General features: G+C 50.8%; 1 protein-coding gene across 1 annotated transcript in view; it reads right to left on the bottom strand.

Annotated features, from left to right (window-relative positions):
* The window catches only part of VWA3B (von Willebrand factor A domain containing 3B), a 147034-nt gene that overhangs the window by 107750 nt on the left and 22036 nt on the right, over positions 1-17248 (bottom strand). Inside the window, exons 5-7 of the mRNA XM_079792069.1 lie at positions 15310-15469; positions 8330-8499; positions 4613-4728 (exon numbers count right to left, since the gene is read on the bottom strand). Of these exons, the coding sequence (XP_079648195.1) occupies positions 4613-4728; positions 8330-8499; positions 15310-15469 (446 nt within the window). The remainder of the gene's footprint in view (positions 1-4612; positions 4729-8329; positions 8500-15309; positions 15470-17248) is intronic.

Genomic DNA, 17248 nt, shown 5'->3' with positions numbered 1-17248 from the left:
GCACGAATTCATGCACCAGGCCTCTAGTAAATGTATAACAAGAAAAAGTGAAAGATCGGGTCCATCCCACATAGTAGATGTAGATACCAGGTTTCACATTTGATCTTAGAGCTCACTTTAACACATTTTTAAACATTTAAGATGTAGCCTTTAATTCCAGGATATATGCAACTATGTAAGTCAATATCTCTTTCCCTTTTTCCTAGAAATTATGGGGGAAATGAGAATGAAAAAGAAAACAGAAATGCCTTCTTCTGCTAAACTAGGAGACAAAAGTAACATCCAGAGAAGAGCTGTCAAGAGCTCAGTGAATTCAAACAAGTTTCTTAACGACTTGGTGTCCCCCTCACTGAAATGAGGGTACTAATAGCCCCTACTCCACAGGGCTCTGATGAAGATTAAGTGAGTTAAATTTGACAAGAGGCTGGAACCATGCCTGGAATATACCCAGCAATGTCTACGTGTTTGTTACATCTACACTAATAAAAGAGTAAGATGCAAATTGACCATACCTTCATGATGCCCACCAGCCAATCAGGAGTGAGTATGCAAATTAACCCAACAAAGATTATGGGTTAATTTGCATACGCAGATGCTGAGTGACCGGGGGTGGGGCAGGGCGGTTGCATCATCACCATGGCAATGACACAAGTGTTCCATACCGCCCCAGCCGCTCCGGGTCTCTGGTCAGCGTGAGAAGACGGAAAGGCAGCTCCGGCCAGAGCAAAGGCAGTGCAGGCAGCCAGGGGAAGGAAGGCCCATTCTTGCACGAATCTTTGTGCATCGGGCCTCTAGTTTTAAAATAATAATAATGAAGCAATGGCACAGAAACAGAAAGGGGAATGGTGGGTGCCAGGGGCTGGGGCAGGGAAGAATGGGGATTTGTTGTTAATAGGTATAGAATTTCCATTTCACAAGATGAAAAGAGTTCTGAATATTGTTTGTACAACAATGTTAAATTGTGGACCAGTAGTTTTATTGCTAGTTTTACCCAGTGGCCAGATAAGTTTCTATTGGACAAGTACAAAAACATTTTACATAAATGTTAAAGGCATGCTTTAAAATTAAATACCCATTGCATTTTGAAGTTATTTATTTCATGTTCTTACAAGCTAATATCTTTTTAAAGAATTCTCGTGATTGGTCACAGCCTTAGAAATGAGAATTCTCGTGATCCGTCCGCAATGTGTTAATGTATTTAACACTAATGAAATGTACACTTAAAAATGATTAAGATGGTCAATTTTATGTTATGCATCTTTTACTACAACTTCTAAAAATATTTATCTTATCAGTTTAAACAGTTATCTAAACAGTTTCTTTTTGCACTGGTGTACAGCATGGGGTGATGGTAAGTTATCCTCTGAAAGTCAATTTCAGCATTAAACTTCTTTAAATGGCCAGGTGATTTCTCTGAGCAACATTCCCCAGCCCCTCACTTGATAGTCTCGCTTTTCTATGCAATAGTTGGCAAGTTACCTCCTGAGGGTACCCTCCCTCCCCACCCTGGAGGGGAACCTGAGGAACTGGCACCGATGAATGCTTGCAACAGCTGGTGGGGGCACGGGGAGAGGGAACGGGTCAGGAGAAGACGGAAGAACTGTCTCTGAGGCAGTTCACTGAGGGTGGAAACCACAAACTTTCCAAACAAAAGAGTCAAGGATTTGGGGCCGTTTTTGAGTGGGAGAGGTGGACTTGAAATGTTGGCTGTTCTGGGACATTGTGATGGACAGAGGAGACAAGATCCGTATGTAGGGTCTGGGACTCTCCCCAAATTCAGAACATGTGGTCACTGAAATGGCATTCGAGTGGCAGGCCATGCTCTGAGCATTTTATTCTAAGAGAAATGTTTTAATCTAATTTAATTTGTATGCATCGCAGGGTTGAGAAGATGACATTTGCAGAAAATGTAAGCTATGCAGCCAGATATGCTTCCCTTTTACACGGACTTTCAAGGAGTACAGAGGCCAAAATTCAACCCGTCGACAATAACTGGCTTGCCTTGGGGAGCTGGGACATCCACAGTCTTCACCCTGACTGATTCACTGCCCGCGAGGCCTCACCTTGTCAGTTATCCTCTCTAATAAAAGAGTAATATGCAAATTAACCATCACTCCACTACACCAGCCACACCCACCAGCCACGCCACGCCCACCAGCCAATCAGAGCGAGTATGCAAATAAACCCAACCAAGATGTCGGTTAATTTGCATACATAGGAGCCCTGAGCGGACCCCCTGCAACGAATCGCAGGGAGCTGGGGTCCGCTCCAGCAACAGGCCAAAACCTCTGGCAGAGGCTTTTGGCCTGGTGCCGGAGCAGACCCCCTGCAATCGATAGCAGGGAGCTGGGTGTCTGCTCCGGCCCTAGGCTGAAAGCCTCCGCTGGCGCACGAGCGGACCACCTGCGATTGATGGCAGGGAGCTGGGTGTCCGCTGCGGACCTGGTGCACGAGCAGACCCCCTGCAATCAATCGCAGGGAGCTAGGTGTCTGCTCCGGCCCCAGGCCGAAAGCCTCCGGCGGAGGCTTTTGGCCTGGTGCATGAGCGGTCCCTCTGCAATTGATGACAGGGAGCTGGGTGTCTGCTCCGGCCCAAGAGGCTTTCGGTCTGGGCAGGCCTGGGCAGGGTTGAGCCGGTGATCAGAGGGAGCTGGAGGGGCCTGCCCACACCTAAAGCTTCAGCCAGAGGCTTTAGGCCTGGGCAATGCCCAGCCGTTGACTGGTGTGAACTATAGAGGAAACACCTTTTCTGACTGCACATTGGCTAAGCTTCCTGTATGCCACTGGTAATAATATTCTTAGTAACTTGGGTAATAAGAATCCAAAAAGGTGATCTAGGGTTTTTCCACCACACTTCTGGAGAAAAAAATGAAGGTCCGCTGCTGGAGGGCTAAGAAATGTCATATTCTTCCCTAGCCGGTTTGACTCAGTGGATAATGCCTGGGCCTGCAGACAGCAGGGTCTGGGTTTGATTCTGATCAAGGGCATGTACCTAGGTTGCAGGCTCCTCCCTGGCCGGGGCCCAGATCAGGGCTCATGCAAGAGGCAACCAATGAAAGTGTTCCTCTCACTGTGATGTTTCTCTCTGTCTTTCCCTTTCTCTTCTACATTCTCTAAAAGTCAATGGAAACATATCCTCAGTGAGGATAAAAAATAAATAAAGAAATGCATATCCTATGAAAGACACATCTTGAAAATGCCTAAAGAAAGTTGTCATTTTTTCTTTGTGAAGGGACTGGAGTCTGTGTTGATAAAAACACCTTGGTGGCTGTGGTGACTAGCAGTGGCTGCAGCAGTGGGGTGATGGGGCTGGTGCCTTCCCCTGATCAGCCTGGTTGCCTCCCACAAAGGGAGGCCAGACTGCGGCTTAGGCCCGCTCCCCGTTGGGTGCGGGCCTAAGCCATCAGTGGGACATCCCCTGAGGGCTCCCAGTATGTGAGAGGGACCCCCGACACTCCCAGTGCACGAATTTCGTGCACCGGGCCCCTAGTTTTCAATAGGCATGGCATACATTCCGAATTAATGTTTCTTAGATTAGCATCAACCTTGCTTATCAATGGGTATTTTTTTCGATTTCTTGGAGTTGTCTACTTCCCCATCAGAACAAAGGTGTAGGCTCTGGCCTCAGGCAGTGCCCACCCTGAGTGTACAGGGACCACTCCTGCTCTGCTTGGGCACTAAGAATGTGAATTCACAAAGCCTGTCTCTGACACACACTTTGTGGCCCCACCCCCTGCCTTAGTCTCCCCCTGACCCCTGGCTGCCCCACCTCCCCACCTGACACACTGCCTCCGGCGAAGTCCCAGTGCCCTTCCCCTGGGTCCTCTGCAACGCGTTACAGTAGCAGCCGTAACTGCAGCTTCTCCCTGTCCCCAGAGGCCTGCTTGCCTCACACTGAAGATAGACACCTCCTGCTGGCAGGAGGGTGGAGGTGGCTGGGCTTGCTCAGCCATCTGACTACCCGGCGCCATGTCACTCACAAAGGACAGGACCTCCTCCCGGCAGTGTGTGCCCCGTGTCCAGCACCTTATAGTCCTCCTGGCTTTCTGAGTAACTGTCTAGTAGTGTCCGCACCACCACACTGCTTCTCGCTGATTCCGTGACCTCATTTTCTATGCCTGCTAAACTCTGATCACATTCCTTGGCTGAGAGGGGAGGTTCGTTCAGCCCATGCAGAGGCTCCTGTGTGGCCTTGTCCCCCAACACAGGGCAGGTCAATCCCGCACGTGCATCTACAAGCTCCACTGTTCCTGCGTGAAGGGCCCCAGAAATGAGAACCGTAGGCGTCCTGGCCACGGCACCGGCTAACCTGGGGGGAAGGGCTCAGCTTGCCAAGAACTAAGTCCTGCACTGACATGCCCCGGGGCCACGTCTCCAGAAGGTTCCCAGGTTTGTGAACACTTACCACATAGGCCGCTTCCCCGGGTGATAAACTTCGGACCAGTTGCTACACTGACAAATTCACCGTTAGCCTCATGAGCTCTGCCTTGTACCACAAAATAACCCCAGACCCAGCAGTCAGTCCCCACTGAGCGCTTTATTTCCTAAGGACACACGATCACCTGAAATCATTAAGGCACAACGCACACTGTTTCTTTTCTATTCCAGGTACCTGGAGGGGGTTTTCCTTTCAGTTTCCTTGAATTCCTAGTCACTACGCTGTCACGATCCTTTAAGGAGGATGCAGGAAATTCCACATACTCTGTTCTCTCTGCAAACGCATGGAACCTGAAACGTGAAGAGATTTGCAACATTAGATGGGAAAGTGGTGCTCGCGCATGTCCATTCCGTCTCCCGAGACTGTGAACTTGCTCTCCCACGCTGCCGGGCACCATCAGCGCTTCCCTGCACCTTGCCTGTTCCCCCAGGTGGCACACAGGGAGGTAGGAGAAAGCAGAATTGTGGATGTGCTGGGATTTTAACTGATCTCTCTTCTCTTCATTACAGAGTCATTGCCCAGCCAAATGGTATTTCTTGAGCCTGGAGGAATGACACCCTGTACTTATGTTGATTCTTTGTTCCCAGGTTCAGTCATGGCAGCACAGTCTTGACAAGCAAGTCTATCGTGGCCCCACAGTGCCCACAGCCCTGTAGTCAGAGCTCAGGCGACAAGGGGCACTGGCTCACCCACAGATGGTATCTGCCGATGGCCGCCAGGCTGCAGTCAGCTTGAGCTCAGCAAATACACTTCCCCAGGACCCACACGGAGTCCGAACGGGAAGATTTCTGTGTGGACGGTTTAGGGACTGACTCCTCCAAGCGTGGCCCCGGAGAGCAGCTCCTGGGAGCTGCTGAGGATGCATGTTCCCGCAGCCACCCCGACGCTAAGTGCAAGCGGCACTTGAACAAGCTTCCACCCCAGGGACTCGTGCTCCTCAAAGCTCAAGGAGCGCCCGTGTGGCGTGTGGGTCGTGGGCTAAGCCACGGCCGAAGCCACTTATCTGGAATCTAAAGTCAGTAGTCACGGGAAATTCTTCCAGGTTGGCGGAGGAGATCTCTGAGGAATGTTCCTCCAGCCTCTCGGGGGGGGGGGGGGGGGGGCGGGGGGGCTGTGGCTGCTCACCCATCCCAAAGAGAACCCTAGCACAGGTGAGCATGGGTGGGTAGATGTGGCCTCCCCTGGGCCATGAAAAGCTTCCGTCCCTCCTACTTCTTTTTTATTTTTTTATTTTTATTGATTTCAGAAAGGAAGCGAGAGGGAGAGAGAGAGATAGAAACATCAATGATGTGAGAGAATCATTGATCTTACATGTCCTTTACTGGGGATTGAGCCCACAACCCAGGCATGTGCCCTGACCGGGAATCAAGCCGTGACCTCTGGGTTCACAGGTTGACGATCAACCACTGAGCCACACCAGCTGGGCAGTCCCGTCCATTTCTAAAGGGTTTCAGGTGACACTAGGACGATGGCTTGATGGCAGTGAACAGCCAGCCTTGTCCGGTGGCTCCTCATGAGGCCGATGGACTCAGCCTGGCTGTGCCTGCCTCCTACTGGGACCTCTCCGCGAGCAGAAGTGGCCAGCATCCTGGCGGAGCAGAGAAGAAATGCCAAGCTATTCCTGGCAGGCCCAATCCCTGAATGCCAAGGCCTTTGGTACCTAAGCCTCTCTACTCTCTGATGTGGCCTCCAGATTAGAAAAGAAAGCAAGGCAGACATTCCCTCTGGCTAATAAGCCTCGCTGAGCAGAAAGCAAATCACCATTAAGGGCCCACAGAGCACACACCTGAGGGCTCGGGGCTCTGCCCTAGGGCACAGGGGCGCCCAGAGTCCAGGTCCCCGCAAGCTGAGACGCTCAGGACATGCCCTTACAGTTGGACAATTACTGCACTTTAGATGGGACTCAAGAGCCAAAAGTGCAGGGAGACCAAGTGGGACCCAGGGCCCTGGCGCCGTGAGGGGCAGGAGCGGGGCTGGCTATGGGTTGGGCTCACTTTCGAGGGCCAGAGCAGGGACGGGAGGGCTGTCTACACCTGCCCTCTTCCTCAACACTCGCACTCCCCAGTGCATGGCCTACAAGTCAGGAGCTGAAATGCATGGGTAGATTGTTAAACTTTGAAGTGCTGGAGGTCAGAGTGAACTCACCTGCCCAGAGGAGATGCCCACCTGAGCTAAGAAGAGGACAAGCAAGGTGGCCGTGCCAGTTGACTTTTCCTATCTCTAATAGCAAAATGGGGCAGTGAGCCCTTGCTGTATTGGGAGGTGGGGGGGGGGGGGCGGCTCAGGCACCCAGAATGGAAGCCAATTTCTCCCAAGTGCTTAAGAGCAGCCAGAGCAGTGTCCCTCAGAATCCCCAGGAGTCCCTGGTCTCCCTCCCTCCTGACAGCATCTCTGGGGCTGCGGCCACAACATCTGTGTTTTAATCAAGCTCCCTTGATAGTTCTTAAGCAAAAGCAGGGCTAACTGCATGTTACCAGGCTCCCCTGCGTTGTGTGGCATCAGCCTGCAAGGTAAAGCCCAGGCCTCCAACGATGAACACGCTCCCCACACAAACACGATGAGCAACTCAATTGGAGAAGAAACCCTCCGAGCAGCACTGCACTCGTCTCAGACAGACTAACTTGTGAAAGCCCCAGGCCCTCTCCTGGTACCCACTCAAGCAGCTGGCCTTTCTCCCCAGGGCCTTCAACTCACACACAGACAGGCCCCAGATATGATGAGGCCAACAGGTCACTTCAACTGCCACTGAAAGACAGTCCATTGCTCACAGTTGCCACTATGAAGTGCATGTGTCCACCCTTCCATTCATACGTTGAAGCCTATAAAGTTTAACCTATGATGAAGGTAAAGGGGGTCCTCAGGGTGGAGTCCTGATCCGATAGGATCAGCATCCTTTTGAAAAGACACATCAGGGAGCTCACATGCTGTGGATTCCCCACCCCTTTCACTCTCTCTCCATCCCTCTTTCTCCCTACCCTAAAGGACACAGCAAGAAGGCAGCTGTCTGCAAGCCAGAAAGAGCTCTCTCCAGAAACTGAATCGTCAGGCACCTTGATCTTGGACTTCAGCGTCCAGCACAGTGAGACATAAATGTCTATTATTTAAGCCCCAGCTTGTTCTACTCTGCTATGGCAGGCAGAACTAACACAGTGCCCAAGAGGAGGGGCACCCCGCCCACACAGGGCCACACAGGAAAGCACCAGGGCCGGTCAGGAGGCAGAGAAGGCAGAAGGAACATGGGCAAGAGTCTGTACTGAGATTCTGCAGGAAGGAATGGGCAAGGCCGAGTAAGCAGGCTTGGGAGTGGCTATGTTTGCATCATTTCAGCGAGTTCTTAGGCAGAGGAGTTTTCTGGTATCTGGCTCTGGGGTGAGTATGGAATAGGGGGCTGCACTGGGCAGCTTGCACAGGGGTCACTCACTAGCTCCAGGACCAGCCAGCCCTGGGAGAGGCAGTCTTTGCAAGGTCAGCAAGGTCCCACAATGTCCAAGCATCCAAAGTACAGAAAAAAAAAAAAAAAAACAAGACAAGACTGCCCTAGCCGGTTTGGCTCAGTGGATAGAGCATCGGCCTGAGATTCCAGTCAAGGGCACATACCTCGGTTGCAGGCTCCTGGCCCGGGCCCTGGTCGGGGCTCGTGTAGGAGGCAACCAATCAATGTGTTTCTCTAACATCGATGTTTCTCTCTGTCTTTCCCTCTCTCTTCCCCTCCCTCTAAAAATCAATGGGAAACTATCCTTGAGTGAGGATTTTTTTAAAAAGGCAAGACTAGTACAGGGTGGAGAAGAAAAGGTGCGCGGAGACTCAGATGGCTGGAGAGACGGGAAGAGCACAGCGCGGACTGGTTAGGCCCACGTCCCTGCAGTCCCTCCAGGGCCCATTTCCGCCTACCTGCTGTGGGCCTTGGCACTCAGGTCCTTTAAGAAAGCCACGGTGCCTTCTCCCCTGGCGTTGAAGGACACGGTGCAGACAGGACATGGCATCTCCAACACCCTCTGGAGGAGCAGCTGCTTGGACTCCTCAGGAATGTCCCCCACCACAAAGTAGTACACGGATTCAATCTGCAAGAAAGCAGTACCAGCAACTCACCTCCTGGTCCCAGCAATGTGCCTCCTGCACGCCCCAGCCTTGTCCAGGACTCATGGGCAATGCACTTTCTACAAAATGGCATTTTTTAAAGGGGGTGGTGGTGGGGGAAGAAGAAGGGAGCGCACAAAGGTAGCAGCACTAGCTGCAAGACCAAGTCAGTTAACCTGTCCAGGCCTCAGTTTCTTCATCTGTAAACTGGGCATGAAGATAATTCATATTCCACAGGACTGCTGTGTAAAATAAGATTGTTCTTCCAGCAAGTGCACTAAGTGCACTTTCTCCTGCTGTCATTCGTCACCTTGTATAAGATGCTTTGTGAGGCCATTTGGGGACCAAGGTCAGGAAGTGAGAGATCCAAGGCCTGGTGCCGGGAAGGTCTGTGGGGAGTGGCCAGAGCCTCGGGTACCACATGGGAGGAAATGGGTGGCAGGCCGGAGAGGAGCTTCCTCTGGGCCCATGAGTACAGCATACAGGGCAGGAGCAGGAGCAGGAGCAGGAGCAGCTGTTTTCAACATGAAGACACACAGCCACTGCGGGCAGGAAGCTTATCAGCCATTTCCATGGCGGAGCCAGAACGCTACAATCCAACTCCTCCGTCCTTGGTCTGAGGCGGACTGTGGCAGGAAGACACATTCCCGGCCGGTTCATCCTCTGGTCTCATCTCACAGGGAAGCGAATGCCTGGAGGGGGGTGAGGCTGTCCGGACTTCACACAGCAGGTGAAGAGCCAGGTCCACCCACAGGGCCTTGCCTCTTGTCGCCATGACAACAATGAGAGAATGAATAGCCCCTGTGTCAGGACACACACACACACACACACACACACACACACACACACACCCTTCAATCTGGGATCTGGGAGATGCATACCTCACCAGATAGGAGGCAATCCCCAAAAGCTGCCTGCTTAGTGTAGAGGGATGTCAATCCCATGTGAGGGCTCCGTGACAACGGTCCTACAGCAACCTCAATGCCCTGCTCCTTCCCAGGATTTGCCTTCCATGGCACATCCACCCACCTCCCCCCACTCCCATGAGCTCTAACTTGGGGCAAGTAATTCTAATGAAGATAAGAGCGAGAGTGCAGTTTACCTCACGATCAGGTTTAAACAAGTTGACCTACACTTATGTACATAAAAGAGCCCAGGGACAGCACGCACTGCAGAACATCTACACCTGCCTACCCACACCTGGATGGATTGTCTCCACATGCCTGGGGGAACCCCATCTTTAAGGGATAAGGAGATGCCCTATCCCTTTAGGACTTACGAGCCTCTCTCTGCTCTAATCACAGGCCCCTTAGCAGAAGGTAAACCATCAGTGATCTCCCCTAGACTTCCAGCCTGGGACTTACACCCACCTGGCACAGAGATAGGCTTATGATCAGCTCCCCAACTGGTTAGGACACCCTGTGGGCAGTGGCCAGGGCCGGCTCTGCGCCCCGGAGTCAGGAGGGGGCAGGGCGACGGAGGACGCAGGCCAGGAATTAGACCACAGTGGGAGCAAAGACCAGCCTATTGCAGCAACAACCCTCCTCCAACACGAAAGAGCCCCCTATGCCTGCCCTACCTCCCACCCACACTTCCTCTCAGGCCTTTTAACTCCAGCTCCCACTTTAAAAAGGGTTGAATGGGAGTAAAGACTGAGGGAAGTGGCACCTGCTCTCAGCCTGTCATCCAAGTGGCAGGGGGAGCTGTGTTGTCCAAATTCCTCGTTATTCCTAAGATTGTTCTTCCAGCAAGTGCACTAAGTGCACTTTCTCCTGCTGTCATTCGTCACCTTGTGTAAGATGCAGTGCGGACGCCACTCCTAGGAATGAGAGTTTCAGCTGTGTTGGTGCCAAGTGTTGCATGGAGGGTGCACCTCTCAGAGGATCTAAGTTCGCATGTGGCCTGAGGCGGGAAACAGACGGGGGCACCTTCTGGGTTTGCCAGCGCAGCAGGGAGGTCAGGGAAGGTAAACGACTCTAGGTGGTCTGCCGGCAGACACCCCGCAGTGCCCCGGCGGGCGGGCGGGCAGGCAGACGCGGCTGCTTTGCTCTGGCCGTGACCCCGGAGTCTGAATCCCTGTCCAGAATGCTTCCCCTCGAGATTTCATCAAACTAAACACTGCTGTAGCAGCAGTGAGTCGGGATTTCCTTCCCTCGCGAAGGCGATAGGGTTACTCATTAAGTTCAGTCCTCGGCTCCTTAACTGCCTGTTTCTGGCCGGCTCTCAGGTATCCGAGCTACATGCTTCCCACGAGGCCGCCTGTCCCACCCTCCTCTGCACACTTACTGCCTTTCTGCCTCGCCGGTTGCTCTCATAAGGACACTGAGAAAAACGGAGGAAGATGATATGCTGCCTACCACAGCCCCTCCCCAAACTACAAAAATGCCTTTGAAAGTGAAATGGCTCTGGGGTCATCTGCTATTTGGGATAATAAGCTAACACGAATTATTTTACACAGCAGTCCTGTGGAATATGAATTACCTTCATGCCCAGTTTACAGATGAAGGAACTGAGGCCTGGACAGGTTAACTGACTTGGTCTTGCAGCTAGTAAACCCAGGCTACCTGACCCCAGGAGCTGCTGACCTTGCTTTCAACCACTTCACTCTGTCACCTCTTCATGGCAAGGCTGGTCACCTATTGGAGATGAGCGTGAACCCCCAGCATTGTGAAAGCAAGATACATTTTCACTTCCTTAGCTCCACACCATCCGAGGCTCCGACCACCAGCTGTCAACGTCACTGACCAAAGTTGAGTCCAGGAGGTAGTCCGGTTCAGGGATTTATCTCCCCAGGAACCCTCCCCCTCTCCCCCCACTCCCCCCCAGCACCTCCAAGCTCCCCGGGGCAGGCCCAGCTGGGGCAGGGGCAGCCAGGACCAGGGGCAGCTTCCTCACTGACTGCACTTCCCTCCGTGCCATTTCATTGACTCTGACAACACAAGACATGTTGTTGTCGGAAAATCTGTGGGTTTCATTCAGCTATTTCCTGGTCACAAACTCTTGCCACTTCATACTGCATACAATAGGGTGGAGCTTTTCTGTTTCACTTAAAATGTCTTCCTCCGCCTGGGCCAATGTCCAGCAGCTTCCCACGGTAACTGCCTCTGCCCGGCCACGGAGTCCTCGGCAGCCTCCCAGCCACAGGCTTGGGGGGAAGCACAGCCCCGAGAGGCTGCTTCCTGACTGCCCGCAGCTCTGGCCGGTCAGAGCCCCGAGGCCTCTGGGTCTGAAAATCCCCGCTCCGCAAGGAAGCAACAGTGAAAGTCAACCCGATCAGCATGACGAGGTCTGGCAACTCTTCCTTGTTCGTCATACAGCTTTGGCCACTGCAACAGTTCTGACCAACCCAGACCTTGAGTGGAACTTCCAGATCCTCCCTGGCCGGTGGCAGCCCTTTCCTGGCGCAGCAATTTTGGTTTTCTGAGTCTCCTAATGGCAGAAACTACCCCCGTGGTATTAATCAGCTCACGTCGCAGACCTGCCCTAACACCTTGACCACCACCAACTCCCGGGCTTCAGGGTTCCTGTGTCCACCCGCCGTCCCTACCAGAGTCACAGAGACAGCAATTTCACCTGCCTGGTCGCACGCAGACCACCTCCCTTCACTTAAAAAACTCAAATACGCACCCTAGGTTGGGGAGGGGACTCTCTTAGACTCACTTCTAGCCCCCAAGCCCAGGAATGTCAGCACTGCCCTGGCGTTGTGACTCAGTTGGTGGAGCGCCATCCCGTGCACTGAAAGGTGGCCGTTTGATTCCCGCTCAGGGCACATGCCCAGCTGTGGGCTTGGTCCCAGAAGGGGTGCCTGTGGGAGGCAACCGATCCATGTTTCTCTCACATCGATGTTTTCCTCTCCCTTCCTCTCTCTCTAAAAGTCAATAATAATTTTAAAAAAATTTAAAAAAAGAATATCAACATTATTTCCTTCCTATTCCTTCAATGTTCATCAGAGACTTAGCGAGCCCTTGCTAGGCACTGCCATTGCTAGGGACACAGGTGAGATGATGCCTTCTGCATCCCTGAAGGAAGTAAATGGAACGCCAGGCGTGCGACTGCTGTGGCCCCTCCCCCTCTACTGTCCAGTGGGGGAGCTCCTATGGAATCACGTGGGTCTGTCTCCAGTTCACCCACTTAGTCTTCCAGTAAAAGGGTAAACAAATGTGTGCCTATCAGTAGGTGGAAGAGAGGCTAGGAGAATACAGAGAAACAGAAGCCCGCTGGGCCCTCTGGGGAGGGGGCTGGTGTGAAAGCAGAGGCAGAGCTCCTAGTTAGCTTCTCAGGCAGCCGAGATCGCCAGTCTTTCCTTCCCAACAACACCCTTCATGTCCTGGGTCAGCAGGCCTTCTGGGGTCTCCTGCACCTCCTCCTCCTCATTAAGACCGAGGATTTACCAACTTCCAAAAGACGTGTGCAGGGACCGCAGTGTACTGCAGGGCAGAGCCCTGAGCTGGACAGCACACCCGGGCCCTGCGGGTGATGCCAGCCCCTCTAAACTGGGGAACACCTCCAGTACCCCAGGCTGCCCTCCCCATGAACCAGGACACTTCAGTACTTCACCCCTGTACAGTGCTCTTCACATGCCATCATTAGAGATGTAAGCAGACTCCCACCCTCTGCCCAGCTCCTCTGCACTTGAAGGCTCAAGCTCATCCCTCTGTTCAATCTTCCTGGCCTGTCTGTGGCAACAGAGCCCAGTCTGGAGGAGGCCAGAGGCCTCTGAACAGTCTCCTTCCCTGTAACCAAGCACATGGGACAGCCCTCCCTTCTCATGTGGACCTGATACAAAAACCCAACTTCCAAGTCTCTGGACACAAGACAATACTCACTTTCTTGGTTCCTCTCAGGACTCACTTACGGGAGATACTAACCCAAAGCAGGTTATCATCAATAGGAAAAGTCTGGGTGTTTAGCTTTATTGTTCAAGTTTCTTAGGCCCTAATCTTTTCTAGTCATAGCAAACGGCAGCAACATGGATGAGTTTGAAACTCACTGGGGTGGACTGAGTTTCACAGAGCAGAGGACCCATTCCCTCCCCACCCCACCCTACACACACGTGCGAGCTTTGCTTTACTCCTCATAAAGCATAAGGCATGGCAGTTTTATCCACAAGGCGGTCGTATTTATAGAATTTCCCTTGGGACCACAACCAAGCAAAGCTCTAGGTGGAGGGACCACCTGTCTAAATGCACTTTGCATTTGCCATACTCCACAGTCTCTCCTCAAGAGTTTTCAGGTGGCATTTGACGATCATGCGTGCAAGCTTCTTTCTGGGTTCTTCCTCTTCTGGACTTCCCTGGAACTCACTAAAATGTTCCATATTTCCTGTGCTGGGATGAAGCCCAGAGAAAGGAGAGGCACAAACCAGAGATAAGTAAAATAGAAAATCAAGGTCACTGGGAAATCTTGCAGTCATGTTGTCAGTCAGCTGTGATAAGGGTAGCCAGGTGAACAAAGAAAGAAAACACCCATGAGGGCACGTGTGCACAGACACACGCGCGCGCGCATACACACACACGCACACACACACGAGCCTGTGAAATGTTCCATTTTTTGAACGCTAATTACAATGTCCAGACACTTGAAATTTTACAGATGTTAAGACAAACTTGAAGGGCCAAAGAACAAAGTAGGTTGTATTTTGTTCTTCTTTAATGGGAAACATTTGCTCTTCTGGATTCGTGAGGATAAACAATGTGTTTCCAATGTCAAACCATCCTCCTCAGTATCAATAAACACAGCCTGGTGACCACCGAGGACTACCCTTTCAAGGTGCCAGCACATGGCCTTCTTGCCCAAGAAAGAACTTCTTAATGCAGCAGAATAAAGCTTGAAATCTATAGAATTCCCCAGCTTCCAGGATTGAGAAAGCAATTAAATATTAATATTAATTATTAGGTATTAATTAAGTAGCTGTATCTCAAAGGAATGGGGACCCACCCCCACGCAGGGAGTTAAGGCAGGTCAAAGGACCCACCTGCCCAGAAAACTTCCTCTTGGCTTGCCACAACCCTTGACAGTCCCACCATTAGAGTCACTCACAAAAACACACAATCCTTGTGGCTAAAAGACACATAAAACACCACCATTAATCACTTCTTCCAGATAAATCTTTATTTCCAAAGGTCACTATCAAAATGTATATATGTGAATACATTCACATTTGAAAATGGATGAATCATTGGCATGGATGTACATCACCTTGGAAAGCACATGACAGGCCCACTTGTGAGAAGGGGAAGTGGGAAAGCTTCAGAACATGGACGTGGGGGAAGCCCTACTTCCTCATCCAAAGGTGCTATGAGGACTCTTCCAACCTCTCCTCCCATAAGAACTGCCTGATTCATCTATTTGTCAGGAGAACAAGAGTGGAATTAAAGTGTTAGAGATACAGAACCAGGGCCTAACACCCTGTCCTTCCCCGATGCTCAGTGGCTCTGAGCAGCATGTGGCTCTCCTGGTAGGGGCTAAATGAGGGTCGACCCCAATCACCCCACCAAGGGAGCCCAGAGGACAGGTGTTAGGGAGTCTCATTTTGGTTGGTCCAGCTCTGCCATCACCAAAGCTGTGATTCTGACCCCTGTCTGGGGCTTGTCACTCTGTCTCACTTGGTTCCAAGTTCAGAGGAGAATAGATTTAAGGCTTATGGGGCTCTTCAATGCCAATGAGGCAGCCCCTGTGAGATGCCCCTGGGAAGGGACCCGGATCAGCTGAACGGCAGTAGGAGGATACTGAGTGTGAGACATAAACGTGAAGCCACCTTCGTGACCTGGGGCCAGCCCCGGATACACACTTACAGTTCTGTCTTTCCCAGCTTCCTGCAGAGTGTCCAGGCGGCTAGCCTGGCTCGGAGCCTGCTCGAAGGTCAGTTTCTCAAGCCAACTGATGGCGGCAGCTATGGATTGTTCCGTCACAGGAGCAGCATTCTCCTGCCATTTCACAGGCTCTCGAGACGCCCTGAAAGGAACCACATGGGGCTGTCACCGGCAGTGGTCAACAACAGCTGTCAGCCCTCGCCCTCACAGTACTGAGCAATAAGCCACCGGTTTTGTTGGTATCTTTCAGAAGGCTGGGAGCTGCTTTTCTTTCTCTCAGTGCTAATGAAGAGAACAGAGAATTTCAAACACTATAACGTACATTTGAATTATTGAGGAAGTGCCCTAGCCGGTTTGGCTCAGTGGATAGAGCATCGGCCTATGGACTGAAGGGTCCCGGGTTCGATTCTGGTCAAGGGCACATGCCCAGGTTGCAGGATCGATCCCCAGTAGGGGGTGTGCAGGAGGCAGCCAATCAATGCTTCTCATCATTGATGTTTCTATCTCTCTCTCCCTCACCCTTCCTCTCTGAAATCAATAAAAATATATTTTAAAAAATTATTGAGGAAGTTATTTTCATAAACAGGCAGATTTATATGAACTGTCTTCTATTACTAGTAAATTTATAAGGATTCACAGCATTAAGATTTGCAAATCAACAACAATTGTATTACTATAAAATTCTGGTTCTTTTATTACATTGTTTTCATTGTTCTGAAAGAATCCCATCAGTGGTATTTTTGGATTAAAAACAGTTTTGTTCTGCCTGACTGGTGTTGCTCAGTGGTTGAGCATTGACCTATGTTGCATCAGGAAGTCACCGGTTCAATTCCCAGTTAGGGCTCAATCCCCAGTAGGGGGCGTACAGGAGAAAGCCAATCGATGTTAATGTTTCTCTCTCTCCTTCTCTCTCTAAAAACAACAAAACAATAAAAACATACTTTATAAAAAAACAGTATTGTTCTGAGTTCAACAGAGCATGTCTTTTAAATTTATTAAATAATTTTGATTTCAAAAACAGCCATTTGAATGTATTTATCTCCATGTTTATAGTTCAGTGAACTATATGAATCATATGAGTTTATGATTATAAGAAGGGTGTGAAACATGGCCTCAATGAACCATCCTGAGTTGTTTCTCGGAGCCCACCTCCAGAGACAGAGGCTGCCGCACACGTGTGCCACCTCTGCGGCCTTCCCGGGAGAGAATCTGGCCGCGTGGCACATATGCTAGAGCATTTCCAAGAAAGCTAAAGTGTGGTAGGCTTAAGCACTTATTTCCTTCAATATATCTGAGACAGGAACAGGAACAGTGGATAGGACACAATTTGGCAGCATCCCCAAAGATGTCATCTATTTAGCTAAAAATATTTTATTTTTAAAGAAGAAAAACTCAGTTTATTAACCAATGTTATCCCAATAAATTCAATTAAAAAAGAAAAGAAAAGCTCAGGTAGATGGCCCCCTTCCAGGTGCTTCTTGTCGGGGAGGTGCAGCCACTGTTCCACATGGGAAGCTGGCCCACTGTCCAAATCCTCTCAAACCCAAGAGTCCGTGAATGATCGACTGCAAAAACCCTGAAATGTGGGAGATTCTGTAAAGCCAACCACCTGTTGTTCTGATTCGGGGGGAACTTATGGAGAGGTCAACTTGAGTGGCAAGCTCAGTCTGAAAACCAATGAAATTTGTGACGAGTTTAAATCCACTATCCAAGCTAAAATCTAAAATGAGTGAAGGGATTTTTACTCAATATAATCCATATTCTTATATTTTTTCATCTTGCCATGCCTTGAAGAAAAGTGTGTTTCTAAATCTCTCCTAATTTGAAAACTAAAATACCAAGTGCAAAACAGATAAACGTTTTCTGAGATATTCACTGTGGGTTTTCTGCTGGAATTCTATATTCTAGGAAATTACAAAAT

Source organism: Cnephaeus nilssonii, assembly GCF_951640355.1.
Source record: "Cnephaeus nilssonii genome assembly, chromosome: 15".
In the NCBI taxonomy this organism is placed as follows: domain Eukaryota; kingdom Metazoa; phylum Chordata; class Mammalia; order Chiroptera; family Vespertilionidae; genus Cnephaeus; species Cnephaeus nilssonii.
The sequence above is the reverse complement of the archived record's forward strand: the minus strand, read 5'-3'. Positions and strand labels throughout refer to the sequence as shown.